At 42.5% G+C, this 25,372-nt stretch overlaps 1 protein-coding gene across 2 annotated transcripts in view; it reads right to left on the bottom strand.

Annotated features, from left to right (window-relative positions):
* Positions 1 to 9,975, bottom strand: part of CTDSP2 (CTD small phosphatase 2) — a 65,275-nt gene extending 55,300 nt beyond the window's left edge. Inside the window, exon 1 of one of the 2 annotated variants that reach the window (XM_060762816.2) lies at positions 9,352 to 9,975. In XM_060762816.2, the coding sequence (XP_060618799.1) occupies positions 9,352 to 9,418 (67 nt within the window). In that variant the 5' untranslated portion in view covers positions 9,419 to 9,975. The remainder of the gene's footprint in view (positions 1 to 9,351) is intronic. The other variant, XM_060762817.2, reaches the window with a different exon arrangement.
* Between the last annotated feature and the right edge of the window lie 15,397 nt (positions 9,976 to 25,372).

Consider the following 25,372-nt stretch of genomic DNA (forward strand, 5'->3'; position numbering starts at 1 on the left):
TTCCCCTCCCAACAACCAATGTCAGGCTTGGAATTTGATAAATCCCTGGCTCCTAACTGTCTAGATACCAAACCATTATATGCTGGCTGCTAGAATTTGAATGTTTCCTTAAATGTGTATTGGGAAGGCTCCCGATCATTTGATACTAGCTCTTTAAAAATGAACTTCCCAGTCCCAAGGGCTTGCATAGAAAATTAGTTTTTCAGCAGATCAAATAGCATTCCAGATACAAGGCTAGAAACATCTTCCCTGTGGGCTGCATGTTGTGAAGAATTTAGACATTATTGTTCTTAGCAAAATGCCATTCTCCCCAACACCACCCCAAGCCATACCAGTAGAAGAGTGACATACACAGAAGATCCTTTCATACAGCTGTCATGGATGTTTAAAAGACAAAGGCCACAACATGAAACAGAAGTCCTCCATTTCACCCTCATGTCGTTTTTGTGTTTTAAAAAGGATTTCCAAGGGGAGATGATTCTGAAGTATAACAAATTATTCTTTGTATAGCTTATGAGTATTTTGCACATTGCTTCAAAATTGTTTGGGAGGAGTGTTAAGATTTCTGGCAGGCCACATTTGTGTCCCAACTATGAAGGCTTTAGTCCCCTGTTCCCCCACAGCCAAACCTTTCATATCCTATTATAAAAGGAGGGGAAGCAACTTTCCCTGTGTACCAGGTCCATCCTCTTCAAAAATTATGTTTATACAATCTGTGGTGAAGAAACTCATGTAAGTCTTAGCCACAAAAAAATGAGTTAATGCCAATAGCAAAGCTGCAACCACATTTGTAGAACTCCTTAGACATGTTACTGTCTATACAAAGTCTATACAAAGTAAATTTCTGTTTGTTTAAGATCTGCATATGAACATCAAATAAAGTTATCTTGCTGTTATGGTGAAACGATTCTTCTTTATTTAAATAGGGAATGTTTGAATGACAGATCTTTTAACTCAGATTGCCAGCATTTCTACTACCTCTACTCCTTTGCTTTTAACAGACAGAAAAAAACTTGCAAGCAAATGTTTTGCTTTACAGCTATGATAGAAAAACCTTCAGCTGCTTCATTCCTGTGTGACAGGATATTTTTCAAGGAGCAGAGCAATGGAATATGTGTTTATTTGCTGTCCTAAGCTTTAACTCCTGTGCATGCATGTCTGCCTATAACCAGATTCAGGGTTGAAGTTGCAATCACTCACTCAACAAAGGAACAACACTGAGCGCTTTTTCTGCTTTTAAATAAATAAAAAACTGGAACTAGGCACTGAGTTGTACCAACACAGACACTGAAGCAAAAAACTGTTCCATGGAGTGTGCCTCTTTTTTATTAAATATATATGAATCCATGAGTTGTCAAGCTGCCTGTTGGATTTATTAGACAATATATGTAAACATTATTTATACCCCGCCATCATCTCCTGAAGGGACTTGGGGCGGCTCACAAAAGCACTCCAAGGTGCCACACATAAAACAGAATTACATAGCTAAAAACAATACACAAAATTGAATGAATACAAACAATGGACAACATCAAATGATAAAAATTTAAAATTCATAAAATGCAGTAGTACCTGCAGGTAACTGGACTTCTTTAAGTAATGAACTAAAGTGCCAAAGTAACAAATGGCTGCCATCACATATAACCATAGTTACATATAACCATAGTCAAAGATCAAAGACTCACTTAAAAAGTCATGTTTTTAGGCTAGACAAAAAGGTTTGGAGAGTTGTGGCTAACCTAATTTCTCTAGGGAGGATATTCCAGAGCCGGATAGCCATCACTGAGAAGGCCCTCTCTCTCGTCCCCACCAACTGTACCTGTGATGGTGGTGGGACCAAGAGAAGGGCCTTCCTGGCAGATCTCAGGGCCCGCACCATTTCATAGAAGGAGATGTGGTCTTGAGGATATGTTGGACCCAAAGCGTATAGGGCTTTATAGGTAATAACCCGCACTTTGAATTGGAACTGGAAACTTATTGGAAGCAAGTAGAGCTGCTTTAATAGGGGCATGATATGCTCCCTATAGCTAGCCCTAGTTAATAAACCCAGTTAGAATACTCAGAAGTGGTTTTCCCAGTTCCTTTCTCTGAAGTACAGCCCACAGTACTTGGTTTACCCTGATAGTCCCCCTTCCAAGAATTTGCTCAAGCCTGTTTAGCTTCCATGATTACGGAATCTAGGACCTTCGGGACATTTAGGCCCTATAAGAATCCATTCTTCAAGTGTTTCCTTTACCCCCCCCCCCCCCCCGAGAACATCATTACACATAGCATGACTGCAACAGAAAGGAATTCCATTTCAGACATTATCCTATGGATTCAACCACTGATCTTAAAATGTCCCTTTCACCTATGTAAGGAGGAAAAATAATGATCTGCTACTCTCCAGCTATTTGGGAATATAACTCCACTCAGGCCTTGCCAACATGACCAATGCGAAAAGACTGTGGACACTGCAGTCCAAAAACTGGCAGAGGAATGAGCATCAGGTTGCTTTCTACAATTTTACGACTACTTCCCTCTCCCAGGCATCTTGTATCTTTTAGTTTGAAAACCATATAATTGGTCTTAATTTTCTTCCAAATGGTACAGACCATTAAAATATCTTGCACATCCGTATCTACTAACAAACTGAAAAGGCCCCGACAGCAGGCTTCAGCCCACCAGTTTTTAAAAAGCAGACTGTGATAGCAATATATTACATCACCATGGCTGCTTAAAGAGACTCATATTCATAAGTGGGATTTTGCTCTGCCAATCAAAGCCCGAAAGACGAGCTAATGTTTGCCTTGTTCCAGTGAGACTAATCATTAGGAAGCAGCGGGTGGCAGGTATATGGAGGTGGAGGCTGGTTCTCTATCAACTACCAGCAGTAGAAAGAAAATTAGAGAGACCTGTGCGCATGTGGCTCCAAAGCAACATTTGGGGAAGGTGTTTGCAGATTTTTAATGGCATCTCGGGGAGAAATATAACCCCCAAGTTCCCAACAGCCAGTTCAGTACATGGTCTGGAATTTGCAGTCTAAAAACACACGATTTTCTAAGTTTTGCTCCATAGCATAGGCTGAGCTGACAGCGTAAACTAAAAAAGAGACAGGAACGGATGGTGCCATGACGTCATCTGGTTGTGTCTTGGCTCTGAAAGGAAACAAGCACCTTGTGAAAGATGGGAAGTTCTCTCAGTAGTAGCTCTGTCCACTGCCAGAGTCCAGCATTTCACCAGTCATGCTCTTTACTTGGGCATCAGAACAAAACAGCTCTGTTCAAGACTTGATCATTCCTATGCCTGGGGCAACTTTCCATTTGACAACCTCCACAACACAATTCACTGCGCCACCTGACTTGGCACCATACAAATTCAGAAACACAACCAGGAACAGAACTAACACCGTATAAAGCAGAAACTGCTCTGGACTGACCTGGTTAAGAAGTGGTTGTCAAATATTAGGAATGTGTGTGAGAGCTCTTAAATGCACAGCTAGGGAGATTTTGGGTACTTTCCTTACCTAAGACTACAAGGTAACTCTGAAGTGCTGTAATACCTTCCTTCCTACCCACGATCAAGCTAGTATCTTGATTTTGCTATCTGGAAAACATGGCTGGATTCTAACCATTTTAATAACTGGCACTGTATTACATAACTCACCATAACATTTCTGCATGACTGTCCTGAGTATGCATGGGAAAGGGTCAATATTAGGGGGTCTTCAAAATCCTTTTATTAAGGGGTTTCAAATTGAACAGTTCTGGTTCCCACGCACACACCAAACACTGTTCACGAGGGGAAATGCTTTTGCATCTACCAAGTGAACCAAGAGACTGGGAGAGATAAAGTTGGTCAAGCAAGGAGACAGTTCTGGGCCATTAGTCTCACTGAAGCTCAGATAAGACCCAGGTTTTATCTCCTTTACTGTATTTGTTTCTTATGGCTGCATTTATTTTCCTTTCTACTTTGGTTCTCTTGGTAAAAATCTTTTTCAAAGAATTGTTTATAAGTATATCAATATCTCAGAATGTTATGTGCAACCATAACAATATAGATTACATTAAAGATCCAACAAATCATTTTCTACATATATTACAGAAAGTAACTTGGTTGATCCCTAATGATATCTTAAATTAAGTCCAGACAAAAATGCTTCCTGAGCTTATCTTGACCAGACCATCAGAACCTGTGACTCTCCAAAAACTGTTGACTGCAATTCCTGTGATCTCTCACCACCATTTATGCTCCTACAGCCAAGGGAAACTCACCAATATGGCTGGGCTGAGGGACTAAGCCAACCTGCAATATCTGGAGCAGTGGGCCACCATTTGCCCATTCCTGCTGTGAGGCAAGGGATTTCTACAACTGAAGGTAATCTTCTATGCACCCTGTCCCCACTGCCTGGTTGGACAGCTGTGACATTGACAGCTGAAGCTGTCAACATTATCCGTCCTTAAGCTCTTCCCCCCACTTCGGCTACACATCCATTACTTCTCTTTCAGGCTGTCATCAAAATGGCTAAATCTCTTTCCCTTTCACTACCACCACCTTTGAGTCCTCTCCAATTTCCCTACAATGTTAACTTCACTTGTATAGGTTTTTGGTGAGGGAGGAGAACATCACACCTGGAGAAGGAAGCTATTTCTACCTCTGGTGGTACTAGTGGGGAGGCAATTTTAAAAAATAAAAACCCAGGTCCATGCCCATTACAGGATATAACTAACCACACCAAATCCTTGTCTGTTTGGTGATCAAGTTGCATCCTTTCTGTTGTGCCACCCATCGAGACAGCACGCAAAAACAGACACACACATAGAGAAACACACACTGGGCCTAACAACAGGTTACCCTACACACTTATACACAGGCCTTGGCCATAAAGACAGGAGAAGCCAATACTATTGAGCACCCCTAAATGGGGCTTACTCCGAGGATAACCATCAACATAGGATACAAACTAAAATCATTAGGAATCTGTAAAAAAAAAACACCCTAGCACAATTAGACAGAGCTGGCAAGACTCCAGTTTGTTTTGCATTGCATTTGGTCTGCAGAAATATTCCATATCCTTGAAGAGACTCCATTTTCCAGAGAAAGGCATCAAGCTCAAAAGCCCCCAAAAGGGACCGGTACAAAGATTTGGAAAGAATTATGAAACCCTTTCCCCAGACATGGTAGGGGAAAAGGCAATGTGAAAGAAGAAGAAACACAAAGGAAGCTTGAATGAGACCAAAACAAACTATGTTTTAAGTATGTTTTAAGTTGCCTGTTTACTTCCAAAGAAAATCCTGATCATGAACAGCTTTCTCTTTCTCTTCTACAGCCTAACCATGTGTGTTTCAGTTGTCCTTCCAAACACGTAAATATTATTGTTGGAAGTCTTCAAGCCATTTAGGTGATTCTAAAGAGGACCAAAAGGCTGAGAGAGTGTGACTTGCCCAAGGTTACCCAGGGATTTTCCATTGCCAAGCAGGGATTTGAACCCTGATTTTCAGAGTCACAGTCTGACGCCCAGGGCACTGCCTCTCAATGGCTCTCTCCAGTAAATATGCGTGGGATTATATTGCCGCCTAAATCCTTAGAATGAGCTACTTTCACTTCTCTGAACAGGAGGTGGGGAGAGTCATTCGCCCACACTGATTTTCAAGCTCTCCAAGAAGAGGTCATAAATAAAGCCTGCCCGCACAGTGAGTGCCCTCCATTCCACATCAACGTGCTCCATAGAAATTAATACATTATCTAAAGGTGCCAACATTTCTCTCCCACCTCATATCCTTTCTGCCCTTCTTTTTATACCAAAACTCTGTTAATATGCCTCTCTCTTTGAACAGAACTTAACAGGTGTCCCTCCACGGAGAACATCTTGGCCCCACAAACGTGTTATAAAACAAACCCAGCAGACTTGGAAAATCTGTGATCTGACATTCAGGAGCCAAGCGATCCATGCTTCCCGTGCCCAAACAACCTCCAGAAAATTTTTAAAAATCTGGCTCCATTTTTAGTGTGACGGCATTCCATAACTGCTTTCAGAAAAATAAGGATGTATGTTCTTATTCTCACAGAGAGAGGACAAGGGGGCAAATCTGATCCTAAAGCTGTTCTTAACTGCCCAGAATTTTATGGAAAAAAATACTAAGCAAAAGTATCATTTCTAATTTAAAAAAATCAATCTGAAGCATGTTGATCTAGCCATGAAGACGACACTGCCATATATAGCACTTGTATTGTGTTGAAATCTTTGCATGATGCATTTTAATATATGTAGTATCATAGTATTGTATTTTATCTGGGTGTTTTAACTGTGATGTACCCCGCCTTGAGCTGTGAGGAGAGATGGGTAACTATTTGTGTGTGTGTGTGTCAGGAGAGACTTGAAAAAGTAGCTTCTGATGTGTGAACGAACTGGCTGTCTGCAGGGACATTGCCCAGGGGACGTCCGGATGACCATCCTTATGAGAAGCTTCTCTCGTGTCCCTGCATGGGGAGCTGGAGCTGACAGAGGGAGCTCATCCACACTCTCCCCAGATTCAAACCTCTGGCCTGTCGGTCTTCAATCCTGCCGACACAAGGGTTTAACCCATTGTGGCATCGGGGGCTCCGGTAACTAATACAATGTACCACTGTAATTCAGAATTATTCCTAAGGTGCATCTCTTCTATAGAATGAATGTAATTTGACATCCCTTTGTAGTTTAATTGCCTAGTTCAAACTACATCCATCCTGCACTGTTGAGGCAGCCCTACTTGGACGAGGAGGGCATTTGAGGTTGGCAGCCCTGGGTCTACAGTGCCAAGGGCTTCCTCTTGCAGGTTTTCCCTTCCACTTTTTTTTTTGCACCACTTCTGCTTGGTATTTTCCTCAAAGGAGGAAACACACCTTTCCAAGACACTGATGCCACCTTTCCGTGGGTGTTTTCCCCCCACCTGTTACTGTCCCACTTGGAATAACTTGCATTTTCCCTTGGCCATCCATCTTTTTTAGGTCACCCTCTTCTCCCTCCCACCAGCTTTATTTGCACCAGTGTTGATTGAACTGATGTTTGCTCAACCTCGCTTTCCCTTTATTCTGATTGGCCAGCAAGTCCCCCTCCTCTCCTTGTATTCCTGATTCGAAAGGGCTTTGCAAACCCCTTGAGCATCTTGAAGGAGAAACATCTCTTCCCTTGGTTGGGCATCTTTCTTGGCAGCGCTCTTGATGTCCTTAATCCTTGCCATATTTATTAAAAAGCCAATCTCATAAGAGTTCGGTAGAGGACTTGTTCCCAAGGCAATCTGCACAGTGTTGCATTCCTTTCCTCCTTTGATTGCATTCTGTTTGTAGACGTCTATGTAATTCTCTCCAGGCTAAACCTGCAGGGTGGTCTACACTACACTGTCAAATTAATGCAGTTTGACACCACTTCAACTGCTATGACTCAGTGCTGTAGTTCTGCAAGGTCTTCAGCCTTCCCTGCCTCACCAAACTACAACTCCCATGATTCCCTAACACTGAGTAGTGGTAGCCACAGTGGTGTCCAACTGCATTAACTGTACAAATGCAACCTTCCTCGGAATACCAGAAAGAGGGGAGCGTTCACAATGGGAGGGAATGCAAGGCTATGGCTCGCAAAGCTTCCCTCCATCCTCAGGCCAGGAGATCTTAAACACTAGACTCTCAGTATCCACTGGGGTTTGCTTCCAAGACACTCCATGAATACCAAAATCTGTGGGGAGTTTCAAGTCCCATAAGGACAGAGTGAAATGCTGTTCCTTATATAAAATGCTTGGTGGATTGGGGGGGGGGGGGGGGATCACTCAGGGAAAGGGAAGAATTATTTATGGAAGGGGGAGGGAAGATTCCTGTGGTGGGGGGAGAGAACTGGGTGGAAGGATGGGAATCTCAAGTGGGAGTGGGTGAATATCTCAGGTGGAGGTGGGGAGTTGTGGGGGGCTGAAGGGGAGAATATTGGGTGTGAAAGAGAGTAAATATCGGGCATGGGCAGGAGAAATCTGGTCTTGAAGTAGGGGGAGATCATACTAGGCAGAGGGACAAACAATGTGTGGAGAGCAGGGGGATGTCACATGTGGAAGTGGGAAAAAATTGTGTCAAAGTGGGGGGGAACATCTCCCGTGAAAGTGGGGGTATCGGCTCCTGTGAAAGTGGGGGTATTGTGAGCAGAAGCGGAAGAATATTGTGCGTGGAAGGGGAAAAATCACCCATGAAAGTTGGGGGGTATCATGAGTAGAAGGGGAAAAAACTCACATGAAAGTGGGGGGATATGGTGAGTGGAATGGGAAATAATCTCCCATTAAAGTGGGGGAATAACGTGCGTGGAAGAGGAAAAATCTTGCATGAAAGTGGAGGGATATCGTGAGTGGACGTGGGGGAATATCGCGTGTGGAAGGGGAAAATCTCGTGTGAAAGTGGGGGGAATGTCTCCCATGAAAGTGGAGATATTGTGAGTAGAAGCGGAAGAATATTGTGCATGGAAGGGAAAAAATCACCTGTGAAAGTTGGGGGATATCATGAGTAGAAGGGGGAAAAAACTCATGTGAAAGTGGGGGGATATTGTGAGTGGAATGGGAAATAATCTCTCATTAAAGTGGGGGAACAGCATGTGTGGAAGAGGAAAAAACCTCACATTGAAGTGGAGGGATATTGTGAGTGGATATGGGGGAATATCACGAGTGGAAGGGGAAAAATCTCGCTTGTGGAAGGGGCAAATCTCACATAAAAGTGGGGGGAATGTCTCCCGTGAAAGTGGGGTATATCGCTTGTGGAAGGGGAAAAATCTCACGTGAAAGTGGGGGGAAAATCTCACATGAAATTGGGTGGAAAATCTCGCGTGAAAGTGGGGTATCTCGTGCGTGGAAGTAGGGGAATATCGTGCATGGAAGAGGAAAAATCTCGCTCGTGGAAGGGTAAAAATCTCGCGTGAAAGTGGGGGGATATCGCGTGTGGAATTTGGGGAATATCGCGCGTGGAAAGAGAAATAATCTCCCGTGAAAGTGTCTGTGTGGGAATATCGGTCGTGGAAGTGGGGGGCTAACCCGCGTGGGATTGGAGAAATCCTGCGTGGAAGTGGGGGGAGCGATGGAAATGACCCCCCACCCCCACCAAATCAAGTCCCAATCGTGGACAAGCGAGGAAAAGGTACAAAAAGCGGGGAGGGGGAGGCTGTGGATGGGAGAAGCGAATGTTGAGAAGTGACGTCGCTGCCCAAAGAGATCCACAGAGGGAGAAAGTGGCGGATCCCACGCGTGGGGAGCAAGTGGCTTGCAAAAGGCAGCCTTCTCCCGAGGAGGCCCACCAAAGGAGCCCTGCCTTTGCCTTCCGTGGGAGGGAAGGCGGCAAGAACTCCCCGAAGTTTGCCCCCGGCCCGCTTACCTTGCTTGGCGAGGACCAAGGCGGCGTCGTCCCTCTGCACTTGGGTGATGATGGACCGGCTTTCCATCTAACAATCCCCCGCAGACCCAGGGGATCCCAGGCTCCGGAGGAGGAGGAGGAGGGAGGAGGGGAGGAAGGAGGGAGGGAGAGGGGAAGGAAGGAAGGAAGGAAGGAAGGGGGGCGCAAGGCAATGGAGGAGGGTGGCCTCCGCTCCTCCTTCCAGCCCACAGCATGCACACGGGACTCGCTCCTCAGATCGGGTCCAACATGGAGGAGAATCCGCGGCGGGCGAAGCAAAGAAGGGAGGGAGGGGGGGGAAGGAGGGAGGGAACCCCGCACTCACATCCACGCGCGCGCCACTGACTGAGGGAAGGAGGGAGGAAATGGGACGCGGGCGGTTTCCAGGCTCCCCGGCTCCTTCTCCTCCGGATAAACAAGCCGCCCTCCCCGGACCACCCTCCTCCTCCTCCTCTGACAGCTAGGATCCCGCGCAACTGTTGCAACAGGAACAAAACACACACACACACGCCTTTCGATTTGCTTTTGTTATTTTGGTAACCCTCCTCAAAGCCCCTCCTCCCTCTCGCGCTCAAGCTCCCCTTCCGCGCGCACACACACACACACAGATATGTACAAAGAGTGGCCTTGAAACCGCTCCGGCGCCCCGATTGGCTCGAGCGCGGGAGGGCTGGGCGTGGCTAACAACTCTACTATGCGGTGTTTACCTTAACAAACATTCCAGCCGCCGGAGGGAAGAGCGGAGCGTCCCCCAAAGCCACGCCCCCTTTTGGGAGGGAGGGAGGGAGGGGCAGCGCTCCCTCCTCTCGCAGGGCGGAGGCTCTTCTCCTCCCAAGAGGCACCGCAGCCTGGGCTGGCTTCAGAGGGCAGAGGGGGAAAAGGGAGCGCGCGCCAAACAGATGCAGGCAAAGAAAGGAGCAAGCAGAGAAATTGCAGATATTAGACACCCAACACTTTCTCGTTACTTTATTTTCTAGATCACCAGACTGGGCCATAGCAACGCCTTGCAGGGGATGGCTAGTGTTTGTGTATATATATATAGAGAGAGAGATACACACACACAATATATATATCTGTATAAATAAAAATGTAATGTTCGTTTGTGCGATTAACATAACTCAAAAACCACTGGACGAATTGACACCAAATTTGGACAGCATACACCTAACAACCCAATGTATGTCTTTCACTCAAAAAAATTGTGCACTGTGGACTCAAACAATGGTGGATCTGGACCAAACTTGGCACGAATACTCAATGTGCCCAAAGATGAACACAGATGGTGTTTGGGGAAAACAGACCTTGTCATTTGGGCGTTGTAGTTGCTGGGATTTATAGTTCACCTACAATCAAAGAGCATTCTGAACTCCATGATGGAACTGAACCAAACGTGGCATACAGGACTCCCATGATCAACAGAAAACACTAGAAGAGTTTGGTGGGCATTGAGCTTGATTGGGTTGTTGTAGTTTTTTTCGGGCTGTATGGCCATGGTCTAGAGGCATTCTCTCCTGACGTTTCGCCTGCATCTATGGCAAGCATCCTCAGAGGTAGTGAGGTCTGTTGGAAGTAGGAAAATGGGTTTATATATCTGTGGAATGACCAGGGTGGGACAAAGAAATTTTGTCTGCTGGAGCTAGGTGTGAATGTTTCAACTAACCACTTTGATTAGCATACATTGGGCTGACTGTGCCTGGAGCAAACTTTTGTTGTGAGGTAATTAGATGTCCCTGCCTGCTTCCCCTCTGTTGTGCTGTTGCAATTTTAGAGTTTTGTAATACTGGTAGCCAGATTTTGTTCATTTTCATGGTTTCCTCCTTTCTGTTGAAATTGTCCACATACTTGTGTATTTCAGTGGCTTCTCTGTGTAGTCAGACATTGAGCTTGAGTTTGGGAATTGTAGTTCACCTACATCCAGAGAGCACTGTGGACTCAAACAATGATGGGTCTGGACCAAACTTGGCACAAATATTCCATATGCCCAAATATGAACATGGAATTTGGGGAAAATAGACCTTGACATTTGGGAGTTGTAGTTACTGGGACTTATAGTTCACCTACAATCAAAGAGCATTCTGAACCCTACGAACAATAGAATTGGGCCAAACTTCCCACACAGAACCCCCATGACCAACAGAAAATACTTAAGGCCATCCAGTCCAACTCTTCACCAGGGCAAGAAAATGTAATCAAAGCCCTCCTGACAAAGAACCATCCAGTCATAGGTATAGATAGATATATATGATTCACACACAGAGAGGGGTATACTATGATAGATTTGAAAGGGACCCCTAAAGAAGGACAATGATATGTTGCATGTTCCAGAGTAGTCAAACCAGACAATCTCCACATCAACACTGACAAAGAAACAAGAAGAAATCAAGAAATTACATATATTAGAAACCAAAACTTTCTCATTATTTTATTTTCCAGATCACCAGACTGGGCCACAACCACACGTGGCTAGGGTCGGCTAGTATATATTATATATATCACACACACACACACACACACACACACTAGCCGTCCCCTGCCACACGTTGCTGTGGCCCAGTCTGTGTACATGTGTTTTTGTGTGTATGTGTGTGTATATATATTTGTGTATATATGTGTGTTTGTGTATATATGTGGTTTTGTGCATGCGTTGTTATGTATTCTTTTAGCTTTTTAAGTCCCTTCCACTGTGTTTTTCAGTGTTTTTATGAGTGATGGTCACTTGTTGGCCTGTCAGGTGTGTTGTGTCCAAATTTGGTGTCAATTCATCTAGTGGTTTTTGAGTTATGTCAATCCCACAAACAAAAATTACATTTTTATTTATATAGATACACCCACGTCTAGGATGTCCCAAAAACTGCACTGTACATTGTGAAAGGGAGTATACGTTTTTGGGACATCCTGGGCATGTGTGTGTGTGATATATATCTTTAGGCAGAAAGTGAGGACATTCTGCATATAGAGAGAATCATATATACACACCACATACACACACACATATAGCTCACTCATGGGACAGTCTGCCTTATATGTGCATATAAGCATACATTTACATATAACATACATCCTGATATATGCACATAGACACACATGTAGAATGCCCTCAAAATGGAAAAATCCTTAAAACAGTGGTTCTCAACCTGTGGGTCCCAGTTTACCAGCTGTTAGGATGTCTGAGAGTTGAAGGCCAAAACATCTGGGGACCCACAGATTGAGAACCACTGCCTTAAAGTCTTATAATCCTGGGGAAATTTGGGGGGGGGGGGATTTAGTTCTTTAAAATGTCTATTTAACGTCTTGTAATAAAGGAAAATTGTGTATACATACTTAACATCTTATAATTCCTGAATTGTTTTCATCATTAAAATCCTAATAGTAGAGAAGTGTTGCAAAATGGCAGGAAAAAAAACTTAAGAGAGGTGTTCCCCTCCACATTGGAAAAGCCAGCAATGCATGGCTGCGTGAAGATACTTTCAAGAGCTGACATAATATAGCAACTGAAGGTGGCGTTTGTAACTGTGATTAAGTTGTCATTGTAACATTTCTTCTCCAAGATAAATGTATTTACTTAGCCCAGCTGTTTCATTCTTTTTATACTTTGTATATGCCACTAGGCATGGGAAAACTAAGGCCTGGGGGCTGGATGCAGCCCCCTGGGTGCTTACCTCAGGCCCTCCTCATTTTCCCTGTCCTCTTAGCGTAAGGACACGGTGACCCACCATATCCTTATGCAGAAAGGATGGGGAAGGAAGGCACGCCGAAGCTGAGAGCCCTCTGGAGCACTCTCAGCTACCGCATGTGTTGTTTTCCTCCCGACATAAGGATGGGGTGAGCAGCCCTGAGGTCTCTTGGGGAGATAGGGCGAATTATAAAGTTGTTGTTGTTGTTATAGGATGACAACCTGAGGATGACCTGGACCCTGACCTGCCCCCTCCCAACTCCACCTTCTCACAGGCCCTCTCCCTCCTGGGCCCATCTCACCCAGTGCATGTTGGCCGCCCTTCCTCCTAGCCTGGTCCTCTCAGTTGGGCCCACAATGCAGCCCCAAGGCAAAAAAGTTTGCCCATGCCTATGTTGCCTGGGTTTCATTAAGGCTGCTGCTTGCCTATTTTCTCCCTTCTCCTACTTCACAATGTCTCTTTGTGTCTCCTTCCTCCTTTCCCCTTGTACACATGTCACATTTCTTCCCCTGTGACATCACAGAGGGCCACTTCACTTAGCAACAGCCAATCCGGTGACATCACTGAGGGCCATTTCACCTAGCAACAGCTTTATGGTACAAACAGACAGACAAATATGTGTGTGTGTGTATAGGAGTTTAATGGTTTAATATATAGTTATGTTATTGTTTTAGTTATTATGCTAAAACAATAACATAACTATATATTAACCGTTAGTTATTATCCTAGGAGCCCCCGGTTGTGCAGTGGGTTAAACCCCTGTGCCGGCAGGACTGAAGACCGACAGGTCACAGGTTCGAATCCGGGGAGAGGCGGATGAGCTCCCTCTATCAGCTCCAGCTCTTCATGCGGGGACATGAGGGAAGCCTCCCACAAGGATGATTTAAAAAAAACATCAAATCATCCAGGCGTCCCCTGGGCAACGTCCTTGCAGACGGCCAATTCTCTCACACCAGAAGCGATTTGCTCCTGACACGACAAAAAAAAAGTTATTATGCTTTGGTTTTGTATATATGTTGGCATTGAATCTTGCCATCACTTGATGTACACTGCTTTGAATCCCCCCAGGGATGGGAAAAGTGGTATATAAATACAGTAAATAAATGAATACATAAATAATAGGGCAGGGCGGTTTCGTTTCTTAATTTCGTAATTCGTTAAAAATTCGTTTTTTTTTTATAACGAAGCGATATTGAACCATTCAGGAGCAACTAAAAAACGAAATGAATTTTTCCAATTCGTTTTGTAATTGTTTCGGAATTGATTCGTTATTGATTCATTATTGATTCGTAAATGTTTCGTTATTATTTCCGCATGTCTGGTGCAAGTTTTAGGGTTGCTGTTTGTTTTCTCAGTGAAAAAAAATATAATTATCACACCAACAGTCAACAACAGAGGGAGAGGGAAGCTTCAGAAGTTTTTTTAGCGTATTGCGCGATCGCGGCCGCCATTAACGAATCGATTCGTAATCGATTCGTAATTGTTTCATAATTGTTTTATGATTTCCGAAATTTCATAAAAATTGAACTTTTTTAAAGGAAAATTTCGGAATTCTTTTAAATAACAAAACGCAAAAAAACCCTAAAAACTAATCGAGTTTAGAAACAAATTTTTCCGTGTTTGGACAGCCCTAATAAATAAATATCCATACTTTGATACTTGTTTGTTTGTTTGTTTGTTTGTTAGCTAGCTGGCTGGCTGGCTGGCTGGCCAGATAGATAGATAGATAGATAGATAGATAGATAGATAGATAGATAGATAGAAAGATAGATAGATAGATAGATGCATGCAGAGAGGTTCAGCACTAATCGATGCAGAGGCCAATATGAAGAACAGCCCAATTCTTTCTTTTCGCCAGATGTAGTGTTTGTTTGTTTTTAAATAAAGGGACCAACCAAAAATCTCTCAACACTTTCTAATGAGTTCTCTCTCCCCAAAGTGATTTTTTTAAAAAAAAATCTTCTGTATAACACACAAGGAAAGAGGACTACAAAAAGGTTATTGAATAAATTGTGAGCGCTTGTCCCTTGTTATTTTTCTTCCCTGGCTCACATTTCAGGGGAAATCACAAACAACATGAGTAATCAGAGGCCCCAAATCCAATCTTCTTTCCATTCAACCCAGTTAGGATCATTGGGGAATCTACCATCCACATCCCCCAAAATGTGGAAAAGGAGAAATGCATTTATTATTTCCACGCAAGTACTCGGAATTTCACGTTGTGAAAGAATAATCAAAATTATTTTCTGTGAGAGTCCCGTTCCTACATGCTATACACACCCAGCCCTAACTATTTCACTGGTGTTGCCTTCTCAAATACCAACATGACCTCACCAGTTATATATGGAACTTCAAAGTACCTTAACTTTTTGCCTTCTCTTCTGTAATTCTGCCTAAATACCAAGCAAAAAGTGGGTGCTAGAAACAATATCATATGAAAGCTGACTAGCACAACCTGGGGATCACAACCAGACACAGTGAAGACATCTGTCCTTGCGCTTTGCTACTCTGCTGCTGAGTATGCATGCCCAGTGTGGAACACATCTCACCACGCTAAAACAGTGGATGTAGCTCTTAATGAGACATGCCGCATTATCACGGGGTGTCTGCACCCTACATCACTGGAGAAATTACACTGTCTAGCCAGTATTGCACCACCTGACATCTGCTGGGAAGTAGAAGCCAATAATGAAAGGACCAAGGCTGTGACATCTCCGGCCCATCCCCTATTCAGATGTCAGCCAGCACTCGCAACACCTTAAATCAAGAAATAGTTTTCTAAGATCTACAGAGATACTTGCAGGAACACCTCAGCTAGTGAGGGTCCAAAACTGGCAGGTTAAAACCCAGAACCTCAATCCATGGCTGATACTAAATGAGAGACTGCCTCCTGGGCGCATAGAGGATTAGGCAACCTGGAAGGTACTGTGCAGACTGTCCTCTGGCACCACGAGATGCAGAGCCAACCTTAAGAAATGGGGCTACAAAGTGGAGTCCACAACATACAAGTGTGGAGAAGAGCAAACCACAGACCACCTGTTACAATGCAATCAGAGCCCTGCCACATGCACAATGGAGGACCTTCTTATATCAACACCAATGACACTCCAAGTGACCAGCTACTGGTCAAAGGACATTTAATAGAATGCCAATTTTTTAAACTTTGTGTTTCCTTCAATACATCACAATTGTACCCTTGGTTCATTCTGAAATTTATTTATTAAAATATTTATATCCAGTCCAATATCTGAAAATCTCAGAGTGGGGTACCATGATATTATTAACTGAGGCTTCTTCTACATTGCCCTATACCCCAGGATCTGATCCCAGACCATCTACTTTAAATTTGATTATATGAGTCTTCACTGCCTGATAATCTGGGATCAGATTCTAGAAGACTTGGAAGAGACTATTAAATATGACATCATTTCAGATATATAAATGTGGCTATTTTGAATTCTGATCCTGTACCTTTGGGATATTAGTTACCCTTCAAATTTGGGATTTGTAGTTTGGTGAGGCACCAGCACTCTTTGCCAGAGAAGATTTAAAACCTTGTAAAACTACAATTCTCATGATTCCATAGTATGGAACCATAAAGTGGTGTTCATTCTACAGTGTAGATCAGGCATGAGCAGACTTCGGATCTCCAGGTGTTTTGCACTTCAACTCCCAGAAATCCCAGCCAGCTTGCATGCTGTTAGGAATTGGAGTTGAAGTCCAAAACACCTGGAGGGCCGAAGTTTGCCCATGCTTAGTGTATATGCTCCCTGAGTCTCACTCCTTCAGCTCTGGAGGAAGGCAAACCCTCTCTAAAGAAATCTTGAAAACAGGGTTGGGAGCAGATGGGAGGAAAAGACTTTGCACGTCAAGATCCTCAGTTTTAATCTTGATGGCAAATTCCCACAGTGCTCCTCTGCCCCTTGGGAAATCCAGCAAGGATACTCTGGATATACATTTTTACAGACTTTCTGACAGCAGTTCAATAGAACAACCTTCTCCTTCCTCACATACTTTTTTTTGACATTACAATCATTGCTGAAAAATGCAGCACAGGGCCTGACCTGTAAGGCAAATTTATGGCTCAGGTACGAAGGATTCACATCCCCAGCACATTCAGATTTACACGAGAAAATACAACAATTCAAGTGGAAAGCTGATGTCAATTATAGCATGGGCTGGAATTATCATATTGAGGAGTGGGCAAAACTAGGGCACAGAGCAAATTCGTGAAGCGCAAATGACACGCAAATTCGTGAAGCGTTCCATATTTTTAATAATGGAACGCCCTGCCCTTGGAGGTAAGATCAGCCCCTTCATTGATGATATTCCGAAGAAGATTGAAGACCTGGATGTTTAAGCAGGCATTTGGTTAACCCAATGCAACGAATGGTAACTGACTAAAGGACTGGCAACATGGATGACGAACTGGATCACGTTTTTAGTTAAGAGTCGAACTGGATTGGTATTGATGCATGAATTGTGTTTTTATGTTTTTTATGTTTTTTATGCTTTTAACTGTATACTGTTGATTGTTATATTATGTTGTAAACCGCGTTGAGTCGCCGGCTAGGCTGAGAAACGGCGGTATATAAATATAGCAAATAAATAAATAAATAAATAAATAAATAATAAATTCAAATTGCAGGAAAATAGATCCAACCTAAGCATTAGGAAGAACCTCCTGGTGATAAGAGCTGTCTGGCAATAGACTGTACTACTTCCTTAGAGTTCTGGCAAAGTATCCTCTGGAGATTTTTCATCAGAGGCTGGATGGCCATCTGTTGGGAGTGCTTTGATTGGGTGTTCCTGCACGGCAAAGTGTTGGACTGGATGACCCTTGGTGTCTCTTACAACTCTATAATTCCAACATTCTAGAGAAAGAATTGTCTCGCATTGACCAAAGTCTGTTTGCTGTTGAAACATGCCAGCTGTTATTTCTGCAGTTATGAGGCCCTGCCTCGTATGACCTGGAGGAGAAAGGAGAGCAACCTGTCCGGCTGCTTTTGCACCCTTAAAGGTAAAACTACAAGTTCTGGATTGTGATCTGACAACCCTCCTTGGCTGTACAACCTATTCCATCTGGCTCAGGAGGCTGCTTGCATTTAGCTTTTGGCATGCATAGCTCAAGCCCCTCTCGCCAATTACGTTGCCTCCATAATACCATTCTTTAATAAAGGAAACTTTTTCTTCCACCATCATTACGAACTGCTCACATTACTGTTTTTTTGCCATCTGCTTAAGATGGTTGGTTACTTAAGATGGTACCTATACCTCGGAACACCGTTTGCTACTCAAAAGAGGGAAGCTGGATCCACTCGGGTACATCTCTAGTCTATACATTTATGTATGTCTAAAAATTCAAGTCAAACAATCAACCCCAAAAACCTAAGTCAGTTTATCCATGGGTCGATGTGAGATTTAAAAAGAAACCATTTCATTGTCGAAGGCTTTCATGGCCGGAATCACTGGGTTGTTGTAGGTTTTTTTGGGCTATATGGCCATGTTCTAGAGGCATTTTTCTCCTGACGTTTCACCTGCATCTATGGCAAGCATCCTCAGAGGTAGTGAGGTCTATTGGAACTAGGAAAATGGGTTTATATATCTGTGGAATGGCCAGGGTGGGGCAAAGAACTCTTGTCTGTTGGAGCTAGGTGTGAATGTTTGAACTGACCACCTTGATTAGCATTTTATGGCCTGGCAGTGCCTGGGGCAATCTTTTGTTGAGAGGTGATTAGATGTGCTTGATTGTTTTCCCTCTGTTGTTTCGCTGTTGTAATTTTAGAGGTTTTTTTTTAATACTGGTAGCCAGATTTTGTTCATTTTCATGGTTTCCTCCTTTCTGCTGAAATTGTCCACATGCTTGTGGATTTCAATGGCTTCTCTGTGTAGTCTGACATGATGGTTGTTGGAGTGGTCCAGCATTTCTGAGCTCTCAAATAATATGCTGTGTCCAGGTTGGTTCATCAGGTGCTCTGCTATGGCTGACTTCTCTGGCTGAAGTGGTCTGCTTCAACTATTGAAGCCATTTCCCTTCTCCCCAAATTACTGTCAACTTATCTACAGGTCATATCAAAATCCATAATTGTGGGTCTAAAATCTTTCCATAATGTATACATGAATTTAACTTAATACATGAATATATACAGAAAAATAACCACTTCGGGAGCCATTCACACTGCACAATTGTAGTGCTTTAATAAGAATACATATTATTTGTCACATGCCCCTAATAATAATAATAACAGCAACAACAACTTTATTTGTATCTCATCCCATCTCTCTGCCAGGTACTCGGGGCGGCTCACAACAAAAATGGCAGCCATTTGATGCCCAGACATACATAATAAATGAGTAATCTAACACAGATAAACAAGATAAACAATAACAAATCAATAAAAAACACAAACAAGCAATTTGTGCAAATATTAAAAACTGAATCAATAACTTAAAACACATACACATACTAATGGCTCAAGGTGGGTTCAACACAGTCAAAACACTTCAACATAAAATGCATACCAGAAAAACATATATCAGACCACAACACTATAAAATAATATGATTCTGCTTTACTTGCCATAACAGCATCCTATAGAATCGGGATGAGAATGATGTTGTAGCTTCCTTAGAGGAACCAGATGAAGTCTCTGGCTGATAATTTAAAACTCCTTCCATCTATTGCCAATCCCAAGATTCCACAGGATATTGCATAGCAGTTAAATTGTAGATACACACTGCCATATAACCTGGTTTCTAAATCCAGATTATCTGCTTTGAACCGAATTATATGAGTCGACACTGGCATATAATCAAGTTCAAAGCAGATGCAGAAACTGGTTTATATGGTAGTGTAGATGGGGCCAAAATGGAATCACAGCTCTATAATTGCTTACTGTGAAAGGGATCCAGGGAATGGCACCTTCTGAGCACAAAATCCCTGGAATTGATGTTCTTGATTTCACTTACTTGGGCTAAATATATAGTGCTGGTTATCACCCTTAAAGCCCTAAGCAGTTTGGGTCCAGGCTATTTGTCCAATCGCATCTCCCTATATAGGTCATCTTGTGCTCTGTGGTCAGCAGATGAGGCCCTACTCTCAGTCCCACCCCTATCTCAAATTTGGCTGGTGGGAATGAGAGAGGGGCCCTTATCCCGATCTCTGGAACTCCCTCCCTAAATAAATAAAAATGGCCCCCACCCTCCTGTCCTTTAAGAAACTTTTGAAGAGGCACTTATGCACTTTAGCATATGGAAAGGAGGAGGACTAAGACACTATTCCACCGGAACACTGGTGAACCATTTGCATTATATAATGGGTATGATACATTTTAACAAACACCTGTGTTAGCCATTTCATATACAATTAATATCTAACTATTTTAATGATATATGTTTAATGTTTACACATGCTAGTTTATTATCTAATTGGTTTATTCCCCATTTCAACATTTAATTCTCTCATTATAAGTTTACTGTTATTATTGTGTATTATTTTGTGTTCCTTCTGATGCTATTTGTTATTTTATAAGGCATTGAATGTTTGTGATGTAAACCACCTGAGTCCCTTTTGGGAGAGAGGTATGGTCTAGAAATAAAGTTGTTGGGTTGTTGTAGGTTTTTTCAGGCTATATGGCCATGTTCTAGAGGCATTCTCTCCTGACATTTTGCCTGCATCTGTGGCAAGCATCCTCAGAGGTAGTGAGGCCACCTCACTACCTCTGAGGATGCTTGCCATAGATGCAGACGAAACATCAGGAGAGAATGCCTCTAGAACATGGCCATATAGCCCAAAAAAACCTACAACAACCCAGTGATTCCAGCCATGAAAGCCTTTGAAAATACAATAAAGTTGCTGTTGTTGTTGGGCACAAAGAAATCACCCGTAAAAGTGTTTGTGAGCCTTTATACAGCCTCCAGTGTGATTCTCTGGTATGCCCAAGTATAGTCCAAATATATGGCTTGCTATGATCTACAGTTTCATGCATCCTAAACCATGCATTTTGCACACAACAAATTTAACAGCTACAGCTGTTTTCAGCACAAAGATGATCAGCTTGGATGCGCCTTCCATATAAGTACGGGGGAAAAATCCTATCAAGGGAGATATGGCAACGTAAGTCGTCACCACAAAATGGCTCTCTAGAGTTAAGCACTCAATGCCCCGAGTCTGGATGGACAAACCAGTCCATTCCTGTTTTTCCCATTCAAGTTCTTTTAAAAATCATGAATGCTTTCCATTTTGAGATAAAGAATATGTGAATATTGGCAAACTCTTATCACAAACAAAATTAAATTCATCATCCATCTTTGCCGGGCACATATATTCTCTGTTACTATTTTCATGTATTTACTAGAATCGTTCATTCACTTATAATATTTTTTTATCTTGCCTTTTCATTTAGAAATGCCTAATGCAGCTTGACAGGCATTTTGCTAGCCTGCCTGCATACCGTCTTTCTGTTGTTCTCTTAATGGTTAAATGTGTTTTATTCAAGTGTCCACATTTTTTGAATGCCTGTCAAGTTTTCCTACAGAGTCAGCCACCTGATATGCAGGAACGTATGGAACTGGCTGTACTTCTTGGCAAAGCCCCCGATTTGCATATTTTCCTTTCTTTTTTCCCCTTTTCTTCATTATAAAGTCCTGGCTCCTTGGGGATGGGATGTTCTCATGTTAATTTTATAAGAGCCCCAAGGCTGAGGACACTGAAAGGCAGATCAGCGTCAAAAGGCCTGACTGACAGCTCTGTCTTGCCAGGTGGGGCTGCTTCATTTCTTTCTTTTGGTTATTAATTAATAACATGATTTTATCAATCCATGTGCATGTGTGCAATCAAGTGGCCTGTTGTCTTATGGCAATCCCATAAATTTTATAGGGTTTCCATAGGCAAAGAACACATAGCAGTGATTATAGTATCTGATATTCACTGACAGTCTCATCCAAATATTCACCAGGGCTGACCCTGCTTAGCTCCCAAGATCAGACATGATCTTTAGGATCTTTAGGCCCCTTATTATATTTGTATATCACATCTCAGTGGGGAGCATGTGCTTTGCATGCAGAATGCCAGGCATCTCTGGATAGGGCTTGGAGAGAAACCCTGCAGAGCAGCTGCCGGTCAGTGTAAACAATACTAATTTCAATAGACGAATGATCTGGGTGCATATAAAGCAGTTCCTTGTGCTACTCTATGACACAGGCAAGGACAACTGTATGAACATGGTATGCTTTGGGACTCCAATCCCGATGATATCTGCTGATTGTGAATTTTTTATTCAGATGTATAATAGATAAGTTGAACATTGCTTGTCCAGAATCTAAAATACGACAAAATGCAAAATTGTCCACACGAGTAGCTGAGATAGTGACACCTTTGCTTTCTGATGGTTCAATGTACACAAACTTTGTTTTGTGCAAGAAAAATATGGTGTGTATGAAGCATAAATGCCATGTTAAGACTTAGGTCCCATTTCCAAGACATTTATTCTGTATTTATAAGCAAATGCCAAAATCCGAAACATTTCTGGACACATGCTTTTGGGATAAGGATACTCAACCTATACAAAGAACTCAGGCGGACACTGAGGCCCCATCTACACTGCCATATAAAATCCAGATTATCTGCTTTGAACTGGATTATATTAGTCTATACTGTCATATAACGCAGTTCAAAGCACATAATTTGGATTTTATATGACAGTGTAGATGGGGCCTGAGACATACTATTGTGTTCTATCCTACTGTTCTATTTTTCTTTATTTAACCCTCATCTTGTCCTCAAAGCTAGGATTGAAGGCATCTTAGTAAAGGTAAAAGTTTCCCCTGACATTAAATCTAGTCATGTCCAAGTCTGGGGGTGGTGTTCATCTCCATTTCTAAGCCTAAGATTGGCATTGTCTGTAGATGCCTCCAAGTTCACATGGCTGGCATGTTTGCATGGAACTCTGTTACCTCCCTGCTGAAGCGGTACCTATTGATCTACTCACATTTGCATGTTTTCGAACTGCTAGGTTGGCAGAAGCTGGGACTAACAGCGGAAGCTCACCCTGATCCCTGGATTTAAACTGACAACTTTTTGGTCAGCAAGTTCAGCAGCTGAGTGGTTTAACCCACTGTGCCACCGGGCATCTTACAATATAGTAAAATGCACATGTTTTAGTGAAAACAAGCTTTTTGCTAGAAACATACCAAAGCCTCTGGTTAAAACATATGTTAAATCATCATTAGAATTAAAACTATTTAAAATATTGTTTTAAAAGTAACACAGCACACTAATTAGACCTTTTGTAAAACTATCACCTTGCCAAAGACTCCCAGAATCTTTATTTTTAAAGAAAGCAAATAAAAGGACAGCAAAGAAGGAGCATCCAAACCCTTTTTATGAAGAAAATTTCAAAGTCTGAGAGCAGCCACTGAGAAAGCCCTATCTCTCATGTACTTAGACATATGCATGAATGCAATAATGTGCTTGATGCAACATGCCCACCAAAATTTCAGAGATGAATACCACAACAAGTAGGGCCAAGGAGCACAAGTGTGTGTTAAGATGAAAAACATTGTTTGTGAAGAAGAAGATACAAGTTAGGAGAGGCTGTAGCAGTTTGCTTTTGCCTGGGGAGTGTGAAATTCTTCCCTCTCCTGTATCGTTGCTGATCCAAACTGATCTCATTTTGTGTTAGTGGAAGTAAGCTGGGGAGAAAGGGAGAGGATCAGACAGGAACTGGGACATTTTGAAAGCAGCTGAAAAGAGAAATGATGGCAAAGTGAGTGAAACTGTCCCTGCCAGTTCTATTAACTACACAATGTAAGTATTTTCTCATGATAGGAGCTCAGGACATTTGCTAGATCTTTTCCTTCATAACTTTCAGAAGGGGAGGTCTATTTTAAATTACAAATGTTTCCGGTTCATTAATGATTTATTAATTTCTGTCCTGGTTGTTTTTGTTACTATTGTTGAGGATTGTTGTTCATGCTGTTTAGATATTCTATTACTTTGACACTGGGAAAGACATTAATGTTGGATGTTGTAATAGACTATAAAATTGCAAACCTGCTTTATACACCCATGTATAAGTTAACCTGTATTATTAGTCAAGGGCAGGTTCAGGGCAAAATAATGGGTTTTGATATGATCTGTGGATATGCTGAGTGTCATTCTGTGGAGAGGAGATAAGACCAGCACCACCCCAGGAAGCCATTTGCCACTTTCTGCTATTGCCATTTTCTTGATCAATCAAACAGACAGAAGTGGCAATGCAGTAAGGAAAGTAGAGGGGATTGGTGCTTCATTGAGGTTCTCCAAAGGTAGATCAAGCTCTTTTCTTCTGCCCCTCTGTTCAGAGAAGGGGCTAGTTCCTTTTAAATGAGAGCTACTGTATAGTATTTATATTGACCTATAGATAAATTGACCCAGGTTTTGTGAGCCAATATTTTGACTAAAATTTCTAGACATACATGAGTTTATATAGGATCTCAAAGGCCTGCTTAGGACCAGAACACCAAGAAATACCTTGTTCTGAAGGCCACAATCCAATGCACATTTTTCGGGGAGTAAGTCATGCTGAACTCAATATGGATTAATTCTGAGCAAACATCCACAGAGGTTGACCTTGGATGTTGCAAGTAGAACACGTAAAAGAAAGAGAGGGGTGAAATAGCAAACTGGTGGTACCAAATACAGTTGTCCCTCTGTCCTTTCCTACATGGCAGGGGGGTGGACTGAATGGACCATGTGGTCTCTTCCACTTCTATGATTCTATGATTTGCAGTTTTGACTTTTGTAGATTTTATTATGTACAGATTTGATAAAGAAATTGTTCTCTGTAGAAATCTTTAGGTCCTCCAGTGTGATTCTGTGATCAGTTTCCAGCAGAAGTTGATCAGAAAGTCATTCCAGAAGAAGCGTTTTCTCAGGTAAAAAAAATAGCAATTTCTTCGTTAGTGATTTTCATTTTCCCAGAGGCCCCATGCCCCTAATCCCAACAGATGTGGAGGCATGGTTATATTAAAATGCTGAGCATGTCAACAAAATATTAAGGTGGGTTTTATCCATTAGATGAGAACCATTTCCATCAAAAAATATCTTAATATCTAAATATCTTAGACCTCACTATCTCTGAGGATGCTTGCCATAGATGCAGGCGAAACGTCAGGAGGGAATGCCTCTGGAACATGGCCATATAGTCCGAAAAAACCTACAACAACCCAAAATCTTAACATGTTGCTTTAGCAATAATAGCTAAAGGAGGGGGATTTTTTACAGAACAAAGATCTTTACCTGTCCCTTATGCACCTTTCCCCATTGCCCCCCCCCCCCAGTTCTGGTG

This window comes from Anolis sagrei, chromosome 2 (assembly GCF_037176765.1).
Source record: "Anolis sagrei isolate rAnoSag1 chromosome 2, rAnoSag1.mat, whole genome shotgun sequence".
In the NCBI taxonomy this organism is placed as follows: Eukaryota; Metazoa; Chordata; class Lepidosauria; order Squamata; family Dactyloidae; genus Anolis; species Anolis sagrei.